This window comes from Patagioenas fasciata, chromosome 1 (assembly GCF_037038585.1).
Source record: "Patagioenas fasciata isolate bPatFas1 chromosome 1, bPatFas1.hap1, whole genome shotgun sequence".
NCBI classification, from domain to species: Eukaryota; Metazoa; Chordata; class Aves; order Columbiformes; family Columbidae; genus Patagioenas; species Patagioenas fasciata.
This window is the reverse complement of record NC_092520.1, coordinates 55,284,673-55,307,183: the sequence shown is the minus strand read 5'-3', so window position 1 is coordinate 55,307,183 and position 22,511 is coordinate 55,284,673. Positions and strand designations below refer to the sequence as shown.

Genomic DNA, 22,511 nt, shown 5'->3' with positions numbered 1-22,511 from the left:
CTAATGTGAGATTTCTGAATTCTTGTTTAGGGACTTGAAGGGTTCTGCCTTCCAGACTTGCTGTAAATACCTGCTACTCAATAGCTGTCCAGAATATTAGAAGAGTTGGGTTACTTCTGTAGCTGCCTTACTGTAGATCTTGGCATAGAATTGTGTGTAACTCCTTGAGCATTACCTTCCTGCATTGCTGCTTAGGCAGTGCTTGCTACAAAGGCAAGACTGTCAGTCCTGATGTAAATTTGACTTACCGGAGTGATACAGGAGTTGTAGCAGAAAGCCCTGGAAGTTTCATGTTCAAAGATCTTGCTCTATCTCTTCCAAGACAGAGATGCAGAGCGGACAAAGTGGAAGGAACTGAGAGAAAAAGGAAGAAAGATATTATGATGGTGGTTTTCGTGCCAGCTATGAGGTTTATAACTATAAGGTTCCTGGCTGTAGAGATAAAAATGAGTTTGCAGTAGTTTTCCATTATCAGACAAATTTAATTTGTTTTTCTGTGACTTCCTCCTAAAAAACAAAAAGCTTACCTCAAGTGGGAATATGGAATTATCTTCAATGTTCTGGCTTCCTAACTTTTTGTTTCTTGTGTAATTAATCATGCTTTGCTTACATCACAAGTTTATAAATGGCTTTTGCATTTAAATGGGAATATTTTTATGTTCCTTTACTGTGTACATATATGCTTAGTAGTGTTTATGCATCTTTGTTGCATTTGTATTCAGGGTGAATGAATTCTTTCTAGCACTTTGCATAAGTAAAACTTTTTTTATTGAGTTACTGTTGTTGTCAAGTTGTATTTTAATACAAGTTTTCCAGAGGTATTGAGGCTGGCATTGCCATTGCATGGCTAGGTATGAAGAGTGAGCTGAGAATTACCAAATCAGATCAACTCGTAGACTTCCTTCTATTTGTTACCACTATGATAGTCTTCAGTTATTATGCTCATGCACTATTTCTCAAATAATGAGCCATTCAGTGTTCTTTGTCAAATTATTAGGGTTTTTTTTAAATGATAAAAGCTGTTTGTGGAACACTTTCAGTATATTCTTAAACACGTGTTTTCGCTGCATGTGTAATATGCATGCATAAGAATCAAGCTTCTTCACTGTTGGGTTTTTAGAGTTTTAAGTTTTTGAGGTTTTGAGCTTCGAGTCAATATTTAAAATACTTAGCACTTCAGTAGTGCCTTATCCATGGTGGTAAGCGTTATTATCCCCATTTTACAGATGGGAAACTGAGGCACAAAGAGATTAAGGGACTTGTCCAGGGTCAGACAACAAGGTGCCAAAAGTGTCTTCTTGAAGGTATGTATTTTAAAAGTTAACCAGTGGCAGTGTAATGTTGTTTGGGTTTTTTCCCCCATTCATTAACAGCCACTTGTTTGAATGCAGTATGGAGGAACAAATTTGTTAACTACAAAAACTTTTGCTTGTCTGCATGTGCACAGATCTTTTATTTGTAAATAGAAATGTGCAGTGGACAGAAGGAGTTAATGGGAAAACTGAAATGGACTCCACCTCTGTGGTGATGAGTGTGTTCAAGTGGCAATTTCTGGGAATCTACATGGGTTTAAGGAAATCAGGCTATGAAGAAGTAATTTAAGGATTAAAGCTTTTGCTAAAATCCAGGCATGCTTAGTGTGACAGCTAATTTGTGCTATTATTCAGCATTGTGCTTGTGATCCAGTCTTGTAAACATGTGTATGCATACCAGTTTGTGATGCTGGCATCAGCTTAGTGCTGAAGGAGTTCACAGAAATGGCCTTAGTATCCTGTGGAATGGTATGCTCTGTATTATGCAGTGTATGTTTTACATACACAAACACTACAAGTTTTACAAAATACACGCGACCTAATTATTATTTGAGAAATAGTTCAATTATTAGACTGAAGACTATTTTATATATATTTATTTATAAGAGCTCAGCCCTCCCACTGCTTAGCCATGCAAATGTAATATTGTCATTTAAAGCCCTTTTAATTTTTTTTAGGAGAAAAACTGTGTGGAACTGTTGTCAGACATGATCAAAACCCACCAAATACTCCTCATGAAATCAAAAAGGAATTCTGCAGCTTGCCTGATTTAGAATAGTTATTAGTATCACTTAATGAATTTTCAGGTGCTACAGTGCTCTTAAGCATGCTGCGTGAGCATGTGTTTCCCAGTCATCTTGATCTGCATGTACTCCCAATATTTTTAAAACTGGGGAGATGTCTTCCTCTGCTGTAAGTTGCCATCAGTGCACTGGAGGTCTGTGTGCATTAAACCATTATATAGTATCTCTGAGACTGTAGCTTCTGGTACATATGTACAAAATATGGGTTTTTTTTGTAGTATAGAGGAGTGTAATTTTTGAAAAAACAAGCCCCACCACTACCATCACAAACAAAAATAACCCTCCCAACCTCTTGAACATTTTAAAGCAATTTGGAAGAGGATGGTTACTATGCTAACATTTTAGCAGGAAAACTGAAAAATGGGAACTATAGCCTTTTTGATTCATGCCATTTTAAAAAAGAAACCTCTCTTAACTTGATTATTTTGAATTATTTTCAACCTTCTGTTATCTTGAGACTAGCTCTGCAAGTTAGGTCTGAAAGTTGACTGTTTCAAAAGGTTACAGGTGAGAATTGTTGTTTGCTGCTGCAGAGACATGAGCAACATGTGCTAAGTTTTGCCTTCTGCAGTGATGGTGTGTGCATGGGGAAGAAAGGATAAGCTCTCACATTCTTTGGGGAATTACTTTACTCATTCTTTTTGAAAAAAGGAAAAGAAGACTGAGCAAAGATAATCTCGTTCCATGTCAGTATGGTCAGTTTAGACTAGGATATCTTCATGCTCAATAAGAAGCCTTCATTGTATTAAGGCCAAGTTCCTACATTTCTTTTGTCAGTTTTCTTGTATAAATATTTCCTAATACCCTGCTTCAGCCATCCCAGCATGTTGGGATGAGAAGCTGGTGCTGAGAATGTTGGTGTTGCGAAGTTTTTTTTTAAATGATGAGCAGGCACCTGAAATTTTTGCTACGTAAGTTGCTTTAAACATGGCAATTGCTTCCAGAGCATCAGAGAAATCTTAGGGGGCCAGGTTAAGCTGACAAAACCCAGCCACCTCTTCTAAAGAGCTGCTTTTTTTGATATGATCATTGAATCTTAACTTTCATTGGTGTAAACAAAAATAAGTAAATTAGCAGGAAAAAGGTATATTTTATCAAAATAAGGCCTACCATAGCTCACTACATGCAAAGCATGTTTGTCTACATGAATGAATTCAGAATTATAATAAGCTTTATTAGCAGGGTTTATGCATTAATTACATGTGACTTTATTTAATTATATATATTTTTCCAGTTTGTTCATCAGTGTAAACATGATGTGGGCCTAAACCAAATAAATTTACTTTAGTATTAATGACACTTAATGCTTAAAAAATCTTTATTAAACAAAACCTTATGTAGATTAGCTGTCCCAAATTATAGCTCATGTAGTGTTGCTAAGTAATCTTTTTTTTAACTAGAGTTAATCTTGAAAAGACAAATGGAAGCTAGTTTCTTTAACAACATCAAAAGAGCCTTATGAGAAGGGTGCTTATTTTGGCATTTCAAAACCATTTTTAAAAGTAATTTTCTGATTTTTTTTTTTTGTTTTTGTTTAGTTCTAAAGGTAATATTTGTAAATTTTTTTTGAGATTTCTTTTGTACACAAAGATATCGTTTAAGGAATACCGTGTGTTTGTGAAAGCCAACATATAATTCTGAACACTGAATCAACTCACAGTTCCTTGAGAAAAGGGAATATCAGGAATACAGACGTACCAAGTCTGTCTGCTGTGTATCAGCTTTGAGATACTGTTTCAGGAAGACCCTTTAATACAGTTACAATTATATGAATCCTCTTTACACATAAAAGCAAAAACGTCATTAATATGAGTGTGTAATGTGATTGTAAATAGTTTCTCTTCTTTTGAGAATCTGAGAATTTTTACTTTGTGCTGTTCACAGAAGCAAGACGGCCGCCTTAACAGATGTCAGGATTAGGACCATGAATGAAGTCATAAGTGGTATGAAGATAATAAAGATGTACGCTTGGGAAAAATCATTTGCGGAACTTGTGAATGGTTTAAGAAGGTAATCCTGGAAAGATACAGCTTGGTATATGATCGGTATCTGTTTCTATTCTTTTTACATGTAAATAAGTGCATTATTTTGTGCCTTGAAGTGCAGTTGACTTGAATTTCTTTGGTATTGTGTTTTAACCCCAGCCAGTAACAAAGCACCACACAGCTGCTTGCTCCAGAGTGAGATGGGGGAGAAAATAATTAAAAAAAAAAAATTTTGTTTCAAGATAAAGGCAATTTAATAGGATAGCAAAGGAAGAGCAAATAATAATAGTAAAGGAATATACAAAACAAGTGATGCACAATGCACTTGCTCACCACCTGCTGACTGATGCCCAACCCATCTCCAAGCAGAGATCACCCCCAGTGCCTTCCCCCAAGTTTACGTATGTCATATGGTATGGGATATCCCTTTGGCCAGTTTGAGTCAGCTGTCCTGGCTGTGTCCCTTTCCTTCCTTCTCCTTGGCAGGCCAGTATGAAAAGTCCTTGACTGCTTAGCAACAACTGAAACATCACGATGTTATCCACATTATTCTTATTCTAAATCCAAAACACAGCTCTATACCAGCTACTAGGAAGAAAACTAACTTTATACCAGCTGAAACCAGGACATTTGGATTTTTTTTTAAACTTTCTATAGCAAGAGTGAAGTAATGAAAATATGTCTTAAGGGTCAGAAAAAGAAAGAAAGAAAGACTTTTGAGATTTAGAAATTCTGTTTTCTTGGGTTTTTTTACATTTCCTTTTACAGTTGTGTTTAGAAACAGCAACTAATAAACTGTAATAGTTGTAATTGAACAATCTCATTCTCACAGTTCTGTAAACTAATAGCAAGGAACAATAAGCAGGCATTTCTCTTCTGAGAAATATATGGAGTCTGACTTTTTGTCCTAAATGACAGTATCCCCAGGTTGTGCGCTGCTTCCCTTTCTGCATTTTGACGTGTTGCTCAAGCCATCTGGGCAAGGTGAAGGGGAGAAAGGCAGCAGCTCAGAAATTCCCTACTTGTTCAGCTGGCAAGCCCAGCTGAGTTTGGTATCCTAAGACTTTTCCTTTCAGAGGTCAATCAGCATCTGATTAAAACTTTCTCACAAATGTGATATTTGGTCAGTATTTATGCTTTTACTTGACAATACAAGAAGATTCAGTGCTAAAGGATAACTGGAGGAGTTCAGGTGCATATTTCTCATTATTGACTTTTCATGTTATGTCCTTCTCTAGCATATAAGTAGAAGGTTGTTAACCTGCTGTAGATTCTCTTTTTTTATTATTTGTTTTATTTGGAATTTTTTTTCTTTTCATCCATGCGCAGGCTTGCAAACTTGCAAATGTGCCCTGGTACATTTCCTCTCATGAACATAATCCTTTCCTCCTTGTGTGGAGCCAGAGAGGGTGTTTCTTTACTGAAAGCTTCCTTAATGAGCGTATTCAAATCACTAAACTTTAGATTTCCAAGTCAAACACCTTGTTAGGATTAGAGACTTCCTTTTTTAAGTGATGGAGAGAAATAAGCTCTTCCAAAACATATTTTGACCTCTCTTCTTTAACTGCGCTGTGGAAAACTGTAGTTAAAAGATTTAAATTCAGACAGGTGTTTTATTGGCCAGTATTCCCACAGTGGCCCTTTTGGCAGTTGCTAAGACGACATCAGAACTCCTCCGTTGCTGTTTTTTCCTGTGGCTTCCTGTATTAGTTTCCTTTTATATAACCATGTGCCTTAAGACAATGTAGTATATGATGTACAGCCTGCGGCTAGGCTGTAATTTGCCTAATGTTTATGGAGAGTAGCACAAAGTACTTGCTGATTATCCACAGATAGCAAGAGGATTATTAAGGATTATTAGAGGGTGGGAAAAGAGTTTCATCCAGGATTGTAGAAGTAATTGAATTAGACCCAGTTCAAGGAGTTTACATACAAATGTTCTTTCACTGTACTCTGGAGGAGATCAGAAATTGTGAGCCCTTAAGCTGAAAAATAGAAGTATTTGAAACTCTTTGAAAGTCTGTCAATTCAGCCAATTTGGCAAGTATAGTGGGAGAGCTGCTTAACTAGTTTTCCAGTAGTGCATCCCGCATCCTTCTTTCTGTTCAGCGAGGACTTAATTTATGTCAAATTGTATAATCATAACTCGAGTTTCTAATCCTAGTATATGGTTCCAAATGGAAGGTAATCAACATGATCAAGATTTTTCCTGAGAACTTCCAGAATATTTTGGAAGAGAAATTAGGAATTGTTACAGAATTCTATATTCTTTATTAATTCAAGCAGATAAAACTAGAGTATATGGGGGATAAGTAAGTTGTTATGGCTCTCTTGATAAAGAAAAACTATTATTTTAGTAAGAAGTTCAGCCTGATGGCATCCACATTGTAGATAGTGCAGTAACATTTTGAGGACTAGACTTGATGAGTCATTTAGAAGTGGAAACTGAAAGTGGAAATTGAGAACATCCGCATCAACAGCTTTTCAGTTGCTGGAGGGAGACTCTTGTGTCTCTGCAGTACTTCAGTCGCTATTGAGCTCGAGTTATGGCTGGCGGAACAATTGGCCTCACAGATCAGTAGTTTCTGAATTATGAACCAGAATTCCAAGAGCAAAAGAAGCCAGGATCAGGATTCCAATTGGGAAGGATTTGGCCTGAAATTGAAGGAAATACTGCAAATTCTATGATCTAGTTTGAGAAGCAGCAGCTGAATAATGTTAGATATTTGGGCCACGGGTGAATTCTTGATCTTTCCGAAGTTTTCTTGTTTTTTCGACTGCAGAGTGTGCGTTGATCTTATCAGGAGTTTTATGCTTGAACTCCACAGGATTTTGATATTGAAGGACAAGGAGTTTGTGGGTGCTTATCCCTTATACAGAGGTGTTTTCCTCTTTGTTCTTGTATGCAACCCAGAAAGATTTGAAGCAGATTAGAATCTGAATTAAAGTATTAGTTTGACCCAAGCAGGAAAAAAAGAATATTTTGGTTTTCTGTCTTTGACAAATGATAATTTTCGATAGCTACTGTGATATTAAATATAATAATTTTCCCCACTCAGTTTCTAAGCCTTTTAGATTCTTGTTTGTTACTTACTATATAACATAGATTCTTTATATATCCGCTGGGGTGCTGCAAGAGGGGTAGAAAGGTTATGAAAGTAAAATCCTGAGTCTGGTTTTCCCTCATCCTTTTGTTGAGGGCAACTGTAATGAGATAGAGATTGATGTGATTGTTTATATTTTACATTTTTAGGAAGGAGATTGCCATGGTTATGAAAAGCTCTTACCTTCGAGGACTGAACTTAGCCTCTTTCTTTGTGGCAAGCAAAATAACAGTGTTCATGACGTTCATGGCATATGTGCTGCTCGGCAATGCCATCTCTGCAAGTCGGGTGTTTGTTGCAGTGTCCCTGTACGGTGCAGTAAGACTGACAGTAACTCTCTTCTTCCCGGCGGCTGTTGAGAGAGTATCCGAGGCGGTGGTTAGCATACGACGAATTAAGGTATGGTGATGGATTTGAACGGTATGTGGATTTGTTCTCTTACTCTAATATTTTTTTAATGTCACCGACAAAAGCAGCCTTACTTTAGTTTTGCAGTTTGGGATTTTTAATGAAATAACCTCTTTTGAAAATTAGATGTGTTGCTGTGTGTATGTGTGTGCAAAAACATGACATGGGCTGTAGGGCAGGCTGAGATGTAGGTGAAGAGTGTACGTGCAAAGAGATGCTGTAGATATTTGTGAAGCAAGAGGAACATGTGTACAGATACGTTGGGACTAGGGGTTGGAGGACAAAGCAGAGAGAAGAAAGCTGTAGGATTCACATTCCATTTGCACTGCTCTACGCTGTCAGCTGCGGAGGACATGTGTGAGCCCTGGCTGGTGTGGTGGCTGCTTTCACTACTGGAGTGAAGACTCAAATTCAATAAGGATGAACATCAGTAATGCTGCTGGTTTTGGCAGATGGACTTTATTTTGTTTGGTTTGCTGGATTTAATGTATCTGTGGATAAAATAGTCATGCTTGATGTGTGTACCAGGACTTTAGCATAAACTGCAAAGCAAAAGGCTTAACTGCAAAATGCATTTTGAATTTAAAACTTTAAAAAACCCGAATTGACAAGTTATACAGAATTAAGCATGACAGCCATTTTAGAACTTTGTTTTGCAAGAAAACCAGGTTAGCCTAATCTAAAATAGGGCAAACAAACACTTCAGATGTAATCATATGGCTTTGCATAGTGTCACTGTGCCATTTGTTGATGAAAGTAACTAAAAATCTCCTATTTTATTTTTTTCTCCAATATGCTTGAATATAATAGACCAAGTTTTTTGTTGATAAATTGTCCAACTGTATTAAATTTACTAACTATACAAAAACCTATGTATTAAACAGGTAATCTTTGCACTTCAAAGAAGCATTTTGTAAGAGCTGACACAAATGGAGTTAGAGAAGGTTAATATGTGAAAATCATGACCACAGCAATATTGTAGGCACTAACATTTATTATTACTCTTTAAACTAAAGTGTTGGAGGGGAGAGAAGTGCTTGGGATGCTGAATGTTGCACACTGTCTTTTCTGTGCTTGCGCATACCTGTATCCAGCTGCAGGGCAGTGCTCTTTCAGGGGATCTTACGAGCTGTGCAGGTTGAGAGACGTGGATGCCTGCATCGGCTGTAGAACAGAAGAACGGTAGTTGAGCAGAGGCAGTGATGATCTGTGCCCTTTTTCACTCTTGTGTCTGTTTCCAGCGTATCGTAGTGGTCACATGAATTTGCTTCTGGCATCTGGCTCCAGCTCCCTGGCACTTATGATTCCTTAAAGATGGTTTTTGGAAACCAGCTCCAGCATTAAGGACTTTGGGCAAGGAGTTGTCCTAATGAATCTGTAGCATCCCAGATGCTGTCACCAACTTTTTACCTTCCGTGTCCCAAACTGTTTTAGGGTGGGATGTTTCGCTGCTGAATGACAAGATGCTACTGATGACCAAAGATGTGTTACTGAGATGAAAATAAGTGGAAAGGGATTAGGAGAAGAGAGAAGGAAATACAGAAATTATTAAGATGATGGCTAGGTATACTTGGGCAAAACTGAAAATGTATTTTTTTAAGAAGGTGGTTTCTCTTACGTTTTGTAGAACAAGCGAGTTTTCTGCACTGATCTTAAAGTACTCTTGGAGAGAAGGAAGCAGGAAATACTGCACTTTAGGTGACAAAGAATGATAGTCATCTGGGAAGTAGTAGCCTTTCTTTCCGTATTCTTTTATACACACATAAGAACTGTGTGGCAAAAAGAAGAGTGATCTCTTCATTATGTTTTTCACCTATGCTCTCTTTTCCCCTCACCCTTAGCTAGACATCTGAGAGCTGGTCTGTGTCTCTTCTTGAAGCTCATTCACCCTTTTGTGGTGGAGCAACAAGCTCAGGGTTTCCTTGTGAAACAAAGTGGGAGCGGTTGTTTTTAGGAGGGTTATTTTGGCAGACATGCAGAAAATAGGAGAAGTTGTAGCTGGGTGCAAAACATAAATGTTTCAAGGACAGAGTCATATCTCGAGGTAAATTTTGCTTCTCAGCATCCTGTGGATGATAGCAACTTTATTTTTCTCTGCATGGAAGATTATTAAGTACAAAAACAATGGAAGAATGTTTAAAGAGAACTTAAAAAGTCTCTAAGGCTCAAGTTACTTTCCTGCATTTGAAAGCTGTGTTTCTAGTGTTGTTTTTTTTTTTTTTTTTTTACCAATACTGTTTAAAATTCATGATGTTAACCATATAACTTTCTTCTTTGTTTGTATTGATTTTGTTTGAAAGCTTCCATATGTGATACTGTAATATTTTTAAGTTAAATAGCTAACTAGGATTTATACCTGGGATTAATGCTACTGCTATAAGAGGAAATTCTTAGTAAATGCAGAAACAACGAGAGACAATTCCTTACTTAAGACTGCTGTGGTATTTCAACCATCATCTAAATCCAAATGATACTTCTGAGGTCTTTTCTCAATCCACACACCCCAGTACTCATTTAGGCTGTGTTTGGAGTTTCTTTCCCTGCCTCCCACCCTCTCCTCCCTAGTTCTTTTTCACACAGACACCCATTGGTTCCTGCCTGTCTAAAAACAGCACTCAGCAATACTCACCTGGCCGGAGAGCTCAGGCATGTGTGGCTTTGCACATTTACCTGGTGGAGGTGTATGTGTAGGTACATTGAGTTTGCAGGCTGCTGCATTAGAAACCTTCATTTCTCAGGGCTCTCTGAAGAGATCCCCGCCGGCCCAGTTTGGAGCAGCCCCGCTGTGCCTGTGAGCTCCTGGCAGAGCCCTTGCTGCCCTCCCGTGGCTCCCAGTGTCCTCCTCCTGATGACTTGTGTCTGCAAGCAGTCAGCTCAGTACCTGTTAACTAATCTTGGCTTCTAAGATTGAGACCTTCCTCCTCGTCGCAAAATATGGTCTGCTAGGGGCCTGTTTAAAGTCTTTATGCACTGTCATTCAAAGCATGATAGAATTTTTCAGTGTTTTTGTCTTCAGCTTTTTTCTAGAATTTACTCTTTTCCTTTCTAAACTCAGGACACTCTGTGATTCTAAATGTCTTTGAGCTATTTGTAATCTAGCTGTTGGGCAAGAGATACTGAAAGTGTGGCTATCGTACAAAGGTGCACGTTTTTGCAACTTGAAGGAAAGTTTCTCTGACTTGGGATATAACATATCATAGAATGTCCTGAGTTGGAAGGGACCCACAAGGATCATCGAGTCCAACTCCTGTCCCTGCACAGGACAACCCCACAGTTCACACCATGTGTCTGAGGGCTTGTCCAGTCTCTTCTTGAACACTGTCAGGCTTGGGGCCGTGACACCTCCCTGGGGAGCCTGTTCCAGTGCTCCACCACCCTCTGGGGGAAGAACCTTTTACTCATGTCCAACCTAAACCTCCCCTGGCACATCTTCCTGCCATTCCCTCAGGACTTATCGTTGGTTGCCAGAGAAAAGAGATCAGCGCCTGCCCATCCTCCTCAATGTAGAAGTACAGTAGTAAAAGTGGAATGAACCAGTTATGCAGGCGTAAGCAAGTTTTTTGTTAATGCCCTAGACTTTAAAAAGAGAAGACATTCAGATAGTGTTCTGCAGCGTTTTTGTCACTGGAAGAGTGCTTAATAAGGACAATGGACAGCTTCTTACCATGTCCTCATCGTTTTTCTCAGTAAAACTAAAATAAAATAAGCCTTCACATAAAAGCAGTGGAATGATAAGGTGTTGCACCAAGGGTTTCACCTCTTCCGCATGGGAAGGGGGAATCAAACAATTACAAGGTACGACAGTGTTTCAAGGGAAAGACAGGACTAGTTCTTAAGGTCCATTTGATTCAGGAATTATCTTTTGTTTGAGCATGTTGTTAGAGTGTCATAGAACTTTCATGCTAAAAACTCTGCGCTTTTTTTAGAAGGGGACTGCTAGCTAGTTAAAGGTACACTGTTGGAGGAGTTGTGCGTTGCTTTGGAAATGTAATTCCTGGATCAGTTTTTGGCATTATTTTTTTCCCCATAGTTAATGTTCTGTATGCTGCTTCCAAATATATGCGCTTGGGTTCCTTTCCCATTCCCGGTCTCACATTAGGCAATATCCGGTGTTTTTATTTTATTACAGAACTTTCTGATGCTTGATGAAGTCTCACACTTCAAGCCACAGCTGCATGGTAATAATGAGAATATCATTCTTCATGTTCAGGATTTGACTTGCTCTTGGGATAAGGTAAATGTACTTCTACTAAATGTAAAGTATGTTGGCGCTGCAGGCATTTTAAGTCTAAAAAGCATTATGTCTATCTATAGTGTGCTGATGTTTTGCATTCCATCCTTTGTGTATGAGAATCCTTTTACTATGTTAAACTATCTCTGTAGAATAGTACTTAAAACACTATCAAGTGCATCTTAGAAGTAGCTATTCCTGAATATTATGCTAAATGAAAACCTATACATTTCTGTGTGAAAATATCTCTTGTTATTAAACAACACTGTATTGTAGCTAAGATACTTCAACTGGAATTAAGGACAGACAGCACAGTAAGGTGGGCCTTAGCGTATGTTTTTTTTTTCTGTGAACCAAGCACTGATCAGTCCATTACTCTAGAACTAGTACAATATTATACTTCTCATAACAGATGTGAAAGCTTTAGAGATTAGTCTGCATGTATTTGTTACTCTGTGTATTTTAATTGAAAGTGTTCCACTACAAATTGTTCTCTGCTTAAAATCTGCCAAAATCACCAAAATGACTAGAAAAAGAGACAATACACAGGTGATAGATCTGCTATATATCCTTTTCTGTAAGAAAGACAAAGATTGACTATTATTTCTGTTTTAAAACTGCAATTCCTATGGCAAGCAGCAATTTGTGATGAATTGTTGTAGCTATTATGAGCTGCCAGTATCCTTGCATGAGGGAAGTTTCAGTCTCTCTAAGAAAAGGTGGAAGCTCTAAAACTGAATTTTGCATATTAATGTAATGCAAATAAGACATCATGTATTTCCCTTTATGTACCCTCTTGCCCTACATGTGCTGTGGCCCAAGGAAGGAAAGTGTGAAGATACATGTGAGGATCTACCTATTACTACCGCTCAGCTACAAAAGAAAATGGCTGCATTATTGGGCTTTGCTTTCTTGGACTTGTCTCTGTGACATAATTCTTTCTGAGACATTGAACAAACCTGTAATTGATACGAAAAACTCTATGGAGAATACATTCTAATGCAAAATAGGATGTATTTATTAGTGTTTGTTTTCTTCCCAAGCCAACATTGATACCATTAACAGGTTATAGGAAATGATTGCATAGTATGCTTATAAATCACCTTCTTTTGTTCACAAGTTGTTTATATTGCGTAAAGCAGGGCAGCATGACTGGAATTACTGGTTTCCTTTTGATTTAAAACAAACCACCCACAAAACTTTTTATGTAATTTTCATTTTGATATTTAATTGCAATGTGCATGAGAGAAGTATAGTTCTCCCAGAATTATTAAAAGCAGCTCAGGAAGTTACTCTTATATACTCTTACAATGTTGCAAAATAATGTTACAACTTTGCTTACTGGAAAGATGATGAGTTCTCAGAGAGAGGAGTTAGAAAATGAATAACAAAAGCATGCTATCCTTTCTCAAGTGACTGATTGAGCTTACTGCCCTGACTAGGTTTCTAATGTCTCTTTGAATCTCTATATAGACAGTGTACAGCTGGATGGTAAGTTTTCAATTTTAAAGATTACGAGCCTAAAGAGCTACTAAAAAACCCAACAATCCACAAATCGCACATCACTGGAAGTAAAAAAGGGATTATTAGCTAGACTTTTAGGAAAAAAGCTAACACGGTGTATTACACTTTTGATAAAGATAAGCAAAAACAATTAATTAATGGTAACATTCTTGTTTTAATAAGCCAAGTATTATCTGAGTCCCACAGGCTAGTCTGATACCAGCATGGAATCAGGGATTCTTCAGTTTGGGTTTTCACTGGTGTGGCTTGAGTTTACAGAACAATCTGTCAGCTGAGCAACTTTAGATTTAAAATTTAAGCATTTGAACAGAGGCCAAATTTATCCCTTGTAGTTTTAGTCACGGAAATGAGAAGCCTAAGTAGGATAATACTTCTGTGCGATGTTATCATCTCTGTATCCCTTAGATGGGATCAGAGAATCACAGAATGTCAGGGATTGGAAGGGACCTTGAAAGATCATCCAGTCCAATCCTCCTGCTGGAGCAGGAACACCCAGATGAGGTTACACAGGAATGTGTCCAGGTGGGTTTTGAATGTCTCCAGAGGAGGAGACTCCACAACTCCGCTGGGCAGCCTGTTCCAGTGCTCTGACACCCTCACTGTGAAGAAGTTTCTTCTCAAATTTAAGTGGAACCTCTTGTGTTCCAGTTTGAACCCATTACCCCTTGTCTTACCATTGCTTGTCACTGAGAAGAGCCTGGATCCATCCTCATGACACTCACCCTTTATATATTTATAAACATTAATAAGGTCACCCCTCAGCCTCCTCCAAGCTAAAGAGACCCAGCTCCCTCAGCCTTTCCTCATAAGGGAGATGCTCCACTCCCTTGATCATCTTTGTTGCCCTGTGCTGGACTCTCTCCAGCAGTTCCCTGTCCTTCTGGAACTGAGGGGCCCAGAACTGGACACAATATTTCAGATGTGGTCTCACCAGGGCACAGTAGGGTGGAAGCAGAACCTCTCTCAACCTACTAACCACCCCTCTTCTAATACACCCCAGGATGCCATTGGCCTTCCTGGCCACAAGGGCACAGTGCTGGCTCATGGTCATCCTGCTGTCCACCAGAACTCCCAGGTCCCTTTCCCCTATGCTGCTCTACAACAGGTCGTTCCCCAACTTATAATGGAACCTGGGATTGTTCCTGCCCAAATGCAAGACTCCACACTTGCCCTTAAAGAATTGTGCTTTCCTCTTGACTGTAGAACATGTAAGGTCTCCCCAGTCTCACCTAAGGAGTTGCTGCCCCTGAAGGGAACAGTTCTTCTGTCCTTACACTCTATGTGTCTGTTTTCTCCCTTGTGCTGCTGTTAATGCTTGGATATATGACCCTGTGCAGAACCAGTTCAGAGGGATAAAACAATAAAAAATGAATCACTTTTGATACGATTTGTTTTCTGGTAGCTGAGTGTCACCAACCAGCCCTCTGCAAGATGAGGCAAGAACAAGTGGCAGGAGAGAAGTGAAAGATGCAGATGCAGGCACAGGGGACCTGGGACCTTTGTGGTAACGACTGTCAGATGAACTTAGCTGTAATATTAGTCTGCGCTCTAATTTTAGTGCCTCAGTTTAGTGCCTAAAAATAGGTGTGATGGATTCAGGACAAAGTGTCTTTAATTATAAGGAATTCTATTTTGTGAAAATACCATGTCCCTTGGGTACTGTGGCCAATGCTGTTTGCTTGCATTGCTGCTTTTATATAGGATCTATGATATCTTACAACACTGCTTTAATATGTAATGTTTGGGTAGTAGTTGAAAAACTTTTTTTTAAAAAAATTTTCTGTAATGTTTTTAGGTTCTTATATTTTCTTTTTTTGAAAACCTGAGTGTGAGTGGGGGTATTTTTTCACCTTTGTGAATACAGAAGCACAGCCTCAAGAAGTTTGAAGAAGGGCCTGTGTGTCTGAAAGCTTATGTTCTTTTCCATGTAGCCTAATTTATTTAATAAGAGATTTTTTTTCTCTTCCTACAAACTTTGTATGAAAAAAAAAAAAGCAGCCTTGGCTGCCATGAGTTTGTAGAATTCTCCTGACCTTAGCGCTATCTGAACACCTGAACTGTGTTCTCTGGACAGAGAGATCAAGTTCATGGTAAAACACTGATAGGGAGGGTGGAGAAAAGAAATAAGGCCCCATTGACGCCACCTTGTGGAAATTAGTAATAGCAACAAAAGTAATTTTGCAGAGTTGCACAACGTGCACAAGTTCGGGTTCTCACAGTGTGACTCTGATTTCTTGTGAACCTGCGGTGCTTCTGCGAAGCAGGGGCTGTGACGGGGGGACGTGCAGGTTTGGGTTCTGGGTACGGTGCTACCCAGCCGAGTATTTCTCCTGGCACATGTGGACACGCGTGTGCCAGCCCAGCTCCCCCAACTGCCACAGGTGTGGATGGATACTGTACCTGTGTCTCTCCCAAATAATCTGAAATGAGTTCCAAGCTTCCGCTTTTCGCAGTGCCAGAACTTGATCGTGCAGCATCTTTCATATGGGGTTAGGTGGTGGACCCTTGAGCTTCAAAGGGTGGTTGGAAATTTTAAGCAGTCTGCAAGCTGTGAAGAGGTGTACTAGCTATTCTTCACCTCCCTCTCCTTTCTTGAAGCTTATGGCTGGGTTTTTGTTTGGCCTTTTAATAGAAATACTGCTTTTTAATTTTTTATTTTTTTTTAAAATGCATATATTTTCATGTTTGTATTTTAGTGTCAGTCATGCTTAATGTGGTCTAAGATTCATGTAAAGGCAGATCGTGTTACAAGGGTGTTTTGCTTTAATGAGAGGGAGCTGCACCAGGCCCTTAGGAATTGCAGTTTCGCATAGCTGTTAAACACATGAGCATCCTTTCTTTTCACAAGAAATAGGAGTTTTTACAACCTCAATGGGAGAGGTGCAAAATACGTGGAGAAATCAGTGCATATCAGTAGTGTAACATAAAGGATAGGCATGCTAAAAAGGAATATTGAACAAACAATCCTAGGGTAGTCATTTTCACACAAATAGTGCACTGTGTCGTGCATGAAAAGTTTCTGAGAATCCGTATCCTGCAAGATGAAGCTGTGTAAAATCAGATGGCGTTTTTCTGTTTTCGCTTCGGATAGAGCCTTGACTAGAGCAAACACAGACCTGGCTTTCCTGGGGCTCCGAGAGAGCTTCAACCCTCCCTTTTTCCACCGTTTTTCCAGCTCCTCAGAGTCACCAGGCTGGCTGTACTGGGGCCGTGAATGCTGGTGTGGTGGCCAGCGTGTGTCCAAGGTGGCCATCCCAGCTTCATGCTGAGCTGCGGTGAGGACCCGAGGAGGCGCCGCTTCTGCTGCCTTCAGGTTCCTCGTTCCTTGAACACTGTTTTATCTGTGCGACTCGTTTCTGGTGGAGGACCAGGGTCTTCCAGAAGTGTTTGTGAATTACCGAAAAGGCACGCTGTGTGCCTGAAAATGTGTTGGGCGTATGGGTTGCTAATTTATAGTGATTTATGTGCGTTGTATTCTGTTTCTAAAGAGTTGTTTTGATGGTGCGTATTCTATTACTGAGGAAACCTAATTTTTTCTTAAATTCACAGAGTTTAGAAAGCCCGGCACTTCAGCAACTTTCATTTACTGTCAGACGAGGGGAATTATTGGCTGTGATCGGTCCTGTAGGAGCTGGAAAGGTAAGTCTTAATGTTTACTCCATTCTGTGGGCTTTTAATGAGTTTGTTAAATGTAAATAGAAACTTGAAAATGTACAGTTCCTTTCCATGTATAACGCCACACTTGACATCGAGATGCTGGTGTTCAAGACAGGCAGATGAACTCTTAGGGTTGGGGAGGAGGTGGTCCAGAATTAAACAATATTTTATACGTTGATTCTAGGCTCTTCTACTGCTGGCAGTAGTTTGAGAGACGGGGAAATAGGTCGTTGTGCCAGTAAACGCTGCTCAGTCTGTGATGTCTTTAACGTGCTAAAACTTTTCAGTTTTTACTTTTTGAATCTTTTTCAGTCTTCGCTCTTAAGTGCTATACTTGGTGAGCTACCTAAAGACAAAGGTTTGATAAACGTTACTGGAAGAATTGCCTATGTTTCTCAGCAGCCTTGGGTGTTTTCTGGTACAGTAAGAAGTAATATACTGTTTGACAAGGAATATGAGAAAGAAAAATATGAAAAAGTTTTAAAAGTCTGTGCTCTTAAAAAGGTACGGTTTTCTCCTTAAGTGTTTTATTTTCATGATATTTATTTTTATCTTGGTGTTCTTTCAAACTTATGGTATGTGTTGCAATATATAACATATAGAATTGATTATTATTAGTAGCATGTGAAAAAGATCCTATTGCTTAACAGAAATATGCGTAATTATTTTTGACATTCGTGTAAGCACATTCTTGTAATTCCTAGAACTTCCACTAGAGGGAGAACTAGTTTATGTGAAGCACAGCAATTTAGGAAAAAGCTATTCCCAATTATTTAATTTCATAATCAGTTTAGCCCTTTTCACTGGTATTATGGTAGGTATGTGTGTAAATGCAATAAAAGGTGGAAAACAAACTATCAAGCTAGCTCTGTTTGTAACTTCCATTTTGTAAATATCCCGTTTGCTTTTTTTTAAAGTAAATGTCATGTCTGTTGTGTATTATGCATTGCTAACAGCTATCAGAAGAACCTTAGTGCTATATATTGGAGAACTTGCTGAGCCCAAGTAGTTTTATGAAGAAAATATTTTTGAAAGGTCTGTGTGCAAAGGAGTTTGTGACGTGAGATATAGAAGAGGATTAAGCCAGATTTGTCAAGAAACAGACATTTTGCTTGGCAGCTAAAAAGGTTTTATGCAGCATGTTACAAGATTCCTGTCAGCAGCAACACAGGTGAAAAGCAGATGGCTACTGTGACGAAAATTTTTTTGCAAGGTTTTTACACACAGTAGACAGAGTTTTAGTATCTCCTGCTGATATTCAGTCATATGCTGTTGTCTGAACTTGAAGTTTTAGTGACTTTGAAAGACAGCAGACTGCATTAAAAAAGAAAAAACACTTCATATTTGATGGTAGATTTGCTTTCATAGTTTTCTTTCAAATTTATTTGTCTTACAAAAGCTATGACTAAACTTTCAGAATACGTTTTATAGCTTAATATAAAAATTCTGTATTTCTTTAGTAGGAAATAAAATAATATGACATGGAACACTGTATTATTTTGTTCTCTTACTTGTATTCCCAAGCCCCATAAATTAACGAAGTTGTGTGATGAATGTTGTTGTAGTTTTTTTCTCATGGATATGTTGCAGTAAGAATAAAAGTAATGCAGTTCTTAGGGACACTGGCAAATAGAAGATAATTTGATGATAATAGTTTGGTTTTATTTATTGTGACAGCTCATTTTGTTCTAGTAAAAATAATTACTTTATACTTCATAATTTTTAGTTTGATTTTTTTTGTTTGTTTTTAATCACCATGAAATATTCCTTGTAATACTAAGAATTAGTATTTTTTCTGGCAAAGCTGTAGAAAAATTGAACTTTTAGGATCTCACCTGTTTTTCCTGCTTTCTTAATTATCTTTTGCGGAAGGTACAAAGTCATACAGATGTTTCATTTAGTATGAATCCTTATCTTTTAATGTGAGACTATAAGTTAAGACTTTTCAAAGAAGAAAATGTTATGTCGAAGCAGCTTTGTCGATCAGAAGTTATAAAATGATGAAAAAGAAAGGAAAAATCTTTCTATCTCTTCTTTCCTGTTCACAGGACTTGGAATTATTAGCAGATGGTGACTTAACAGTAATAGGAGATCGTGGAGCTACGCTGAGTGGGGGACAGAAGGCCCGTGTAAATCTGGCCAGGTTAATATTTTCTGCTGTTTCTAAAATGTACAAGTTGTCAGACTTCAGTGACTACAGCAAATAAATACAAGACTTTGCAATACTGACTTTTCTTTAAACCTTTTAGAGCTGTGTATCAGGATGCAGACATCTATCTCTTGGATGATCCACTGAGTGCAGTAGATGCTGAAGTTGGAAGACATTTGTTTGAAAAGTAGGTTACTGCTTTATTTTTGTTTAAAATACAATTGTTATCTTCTAATTCCTTTTAGAAAAACACGAGAAAAACACTTTCCGGGAGATGTATCTCTTCATGAAACTTAATGCATTCACTCTCTGAATTTGTTTGTCCTCTTATTTTGTGTATTTGGAAGTCACATAGTTTTTTTTCCCCGTGTGTGTCTGTCATTTTCTTGTTGATTTTTAAAAGCCCTGTAAAAGTCCATTTTGAAGATAATATAATGAGAATTATTCTAAGGGAACATATGCCATTTTCTTGAGGAAAATGTCAGATATCAGGTTTATGTATTTTATATGTATATGAGTGAAGAATAATATGGGTTGGGATTTTAAATCACTTCTTAGTTTGCTACAGCTTTATTTGCATAGTAATAAGCACTTAATTAAAGTGGCTAAAGAAAAGGACAGAACTCTTAGATTTTTTTGAGTGATTTTTCATTTTGGTTCTTGAATGGTCGAAATCTCTCTTAGGTAGCTGAAACAGAAAACCATGGCCTACAGAGCAGACTGCGGAGAGTAGAAATAGAGGACGAGATAATGTATAAGCTTACTGTGAAATCGAGTGATACTGGACCTTCTTTCATTCCTGAAGAAACAGAATAGTGTTCGTGAAAAGTCAGGTTCCCTTCTCAGTGGATTCTCTCTTCTCCATCTCTCTCTTCTTTCAGACTGCCTAATCTGTGGCACATAGCGAGTGTGAGAATAATCCAGTTATTCCCAGGCTGTGTTTCATCCTTGCTTCCTCATAGCCTGGTATTAAAAAGTATAATCTAGAATTTGTTAGAAGTAGAAGGAAAAAAATTCCGTTTACTGAGTTCATTGAGCTTTGGTTGAAACCTTAAATTAGAACATTTTCTTGGGCATACTTACATCTTTCTAATTCCGTGCTCCAAATACATGAATTAACTTGGTTTTGCTGCTGATCCCTCCTCTCCACCCCTAGACAATCATAAAAAAAACTCGTCTTGCAGAAACGGTTGTCGAATTTGCATTGACTAGCATTGCACGCGTGTTATTATTCCCCATGTAGGGAAGCTTTCAGTATCTACATTTGAAAATTGTACGTCCTATTGATGTTCGCAGTTTTGAATTTGGAGATCCCTCTGAAACACCATCAACATTTTGTTCTATTGATTTCCTCAAATGGCTGTTTGTTTCCATCAGCTAGCATGGAGTAAGAGTTTTATGATGCATAGGCCTTATGTTTGTTATTGTGTGCAGGACCATTTTCACCTGCCACAGCTGATAGATTGAGTTCATTACTTCTGTAGTTCACACACTCTATCAAATTCCCTTAATGCCTGTTGGAGATATCTAGGCTTTAGCTGCTGCTTTTCTGTTTCTGCACAAGATCACTCTACAACTCCAGCATTGGGCTATATCAGCACCTGAATTCTGAAAGTTCACCCGTCCAAGCTGTTAACCTGTCTCTCCTTTAAGTCTGAAGGTCCTTTCACACACAGGAAAACAGGAGAGTACAGTAGAGCCTTGCAAAGGAGGTCACATTGCCTGTTCAGTTTATTCTGCATTTCATGTGAGCTGTGACATCAGGAGCATCTGCATCCTACGGCAGGGGTGTCAAACTCTTTTTCACTGGGGACCACATCAGCCTGGCGGTTGCCTTTAAAGGATGTAATTTTAGGACTGTATAAATGTAACTGCTCCTGCAGTAATTCAGTCCTAAAATTACATTTGGTCCTTTGAAGGCAACCGCCAGGCTGATGTGGCCCCCGCTGAAAAGGAGTTAGACACCTCTGTCCTACTGCAGAACTTGAAGTCTGGGTTTTTGTACGTACAAAGCCATAAAGGAGCTAGAAGCTGTTGCTCTGTTAGCACAGTGTATGTTTTGCTGATAAATGTGTGGAGATGAGGAGAAATAAGGAGATTATGTCAGAGAATTTGAAACTCAGAAAACTTGCTGGCGTTCTTATTTTACTTTTGTTTGCTCTTCCTCGCCAGCTCTAGATCAGTTGGAGCGAAACAGATAAAAGTAAAATGAAAACATTTTGTGGAAAAAATTGACTGGGTGGAGTAGCAATGGCAAGGAAAACTGAGCAAGGCCTCCCTGATGAAGATCTTCAGGGAGGGCTTTTTTACAAACAGAAGTTGTCTTCCAAGACCTTCCATGGCAGCTATAAAAGGTGCTGGGGGTGGTGGGGAGAGCGGTATGTTCAGTAGCTTGCTCTGAAAAACACGACAGGGCATGTTCTTTAGTGCTTCTTGAATAGTGCTAAAAATGTGGAGGGGAGAGAAAAGCACTTGGGCAAGAAGGATTTCTTAGAACATGGTGTTGAGGAATGTCTGAGACACCACTTCATATGAGCTGCCCCCAGGAGTCTGAACCACGAGGCATAAAACAATGGATGAGATGGAAGAAGCAGTGGGTTAGTTAATGAGAATCTGAAATGGATATTGTTCAGTTCACTCACTCTTTTTTTTTCTTGTAGCTTTATATTATTATTATTTTTTTAGAAGCATTTAGTCTATGTGTTTACATCAAAGATAGGTATGTTCCTAGTAATTCCCAGAAGCTGCGGTCTGTGGTTGACTGGCTCATTACATTTGCTGCTTCTCCTCGCTCTGTTCAGCTATTGCAGTAAACAATTTAAAATATGTAACTACTTTTCAAATGAGAAAAAATGCTAGTAGTGCAGCTCCAGTGGCAAAACTGTCCACAATATTATTAATAAGGGATGTATTTATTACGAATTTCTCCATAATACAGACAAGCTGCTCCATGGATGGTGGAACAGATAAAGCCAGTTTTTCAATTAATTCCTCTTTCCTGGTCAGATTCTTTGGGGTTTAGTATAAACTGGTGTAAACTGGGTATAAACTGGAGATTCCCTGTTTTTATGTTATTTGTAGCCTCTTTTACTGTGAGTTCTCTTGATGGTTAACAGTAGGCATGCTTCAGCCTTTTCCCAGTGAGGGGGCAGCAGTATAGTTCTATGTTTTTCTATGTATTTGTGTGTGTGTATGAAAATATACCTATATTATATATAAATATATAAATAAAAATAGCTTTTCATTAACTTTTTAGGAATGTGGTATTTTGAGACCTCTACTTTTGAAATGAGGGACAGCCATACAGATACAGTAGCGCGTTTCTTTGTGTGCTGAA

The 22,511-nt window shown here is 38.5% G+C and overlaps 1 protein-coding gene across 4 annotated transcripts in view; it reads left to right on the top strand.

Moving 5' to 3' along the window:
• ABCC4 (ATP binding cassette subfamily C member 4 (PEL blood group)) overlaps positions 1-22,511 on the top strand; it is a 156,895-nt gene that overhangs the window by 23,093 nt on the left and 111,291 nt on the right. For all 4 annotated transcript variants that reach the window (XR_011738437.1, XM_071806713.1, XM_071806706.1 and 1 more), the window contains exons 7-13: positions 4,001-4,126; positions 7,355-7,604; positions 11,743-11,847; positions 16,918-17,007; positions 17,338-17,529; positions 19,074-19,168; positions 19,275-19,361. Coding sequence is in view for 3 of the 4 variants with exons in the window: in XM_071806713.1 (XP_071662814.1) it covers positions 4,001-4,126; positions 7,355-7,604; positions 11,743-11,847; positions 16,918-17,007; positions 17,338-17,529; positions 19,074-19,168; positions 19,275-19,361 (945 nt within the window). In the remaining variant the exon portion in view is untranslated. The remainder of the gene's footprint in view (positions 1-4,000; positions 4,127-7,354; positions 7,605-11,742; positions 11,848-16,917; positions 17,008-17,337; positions 17,530-19,073; positions 19,169-19,274; positions 19,362-22,511) is intronic.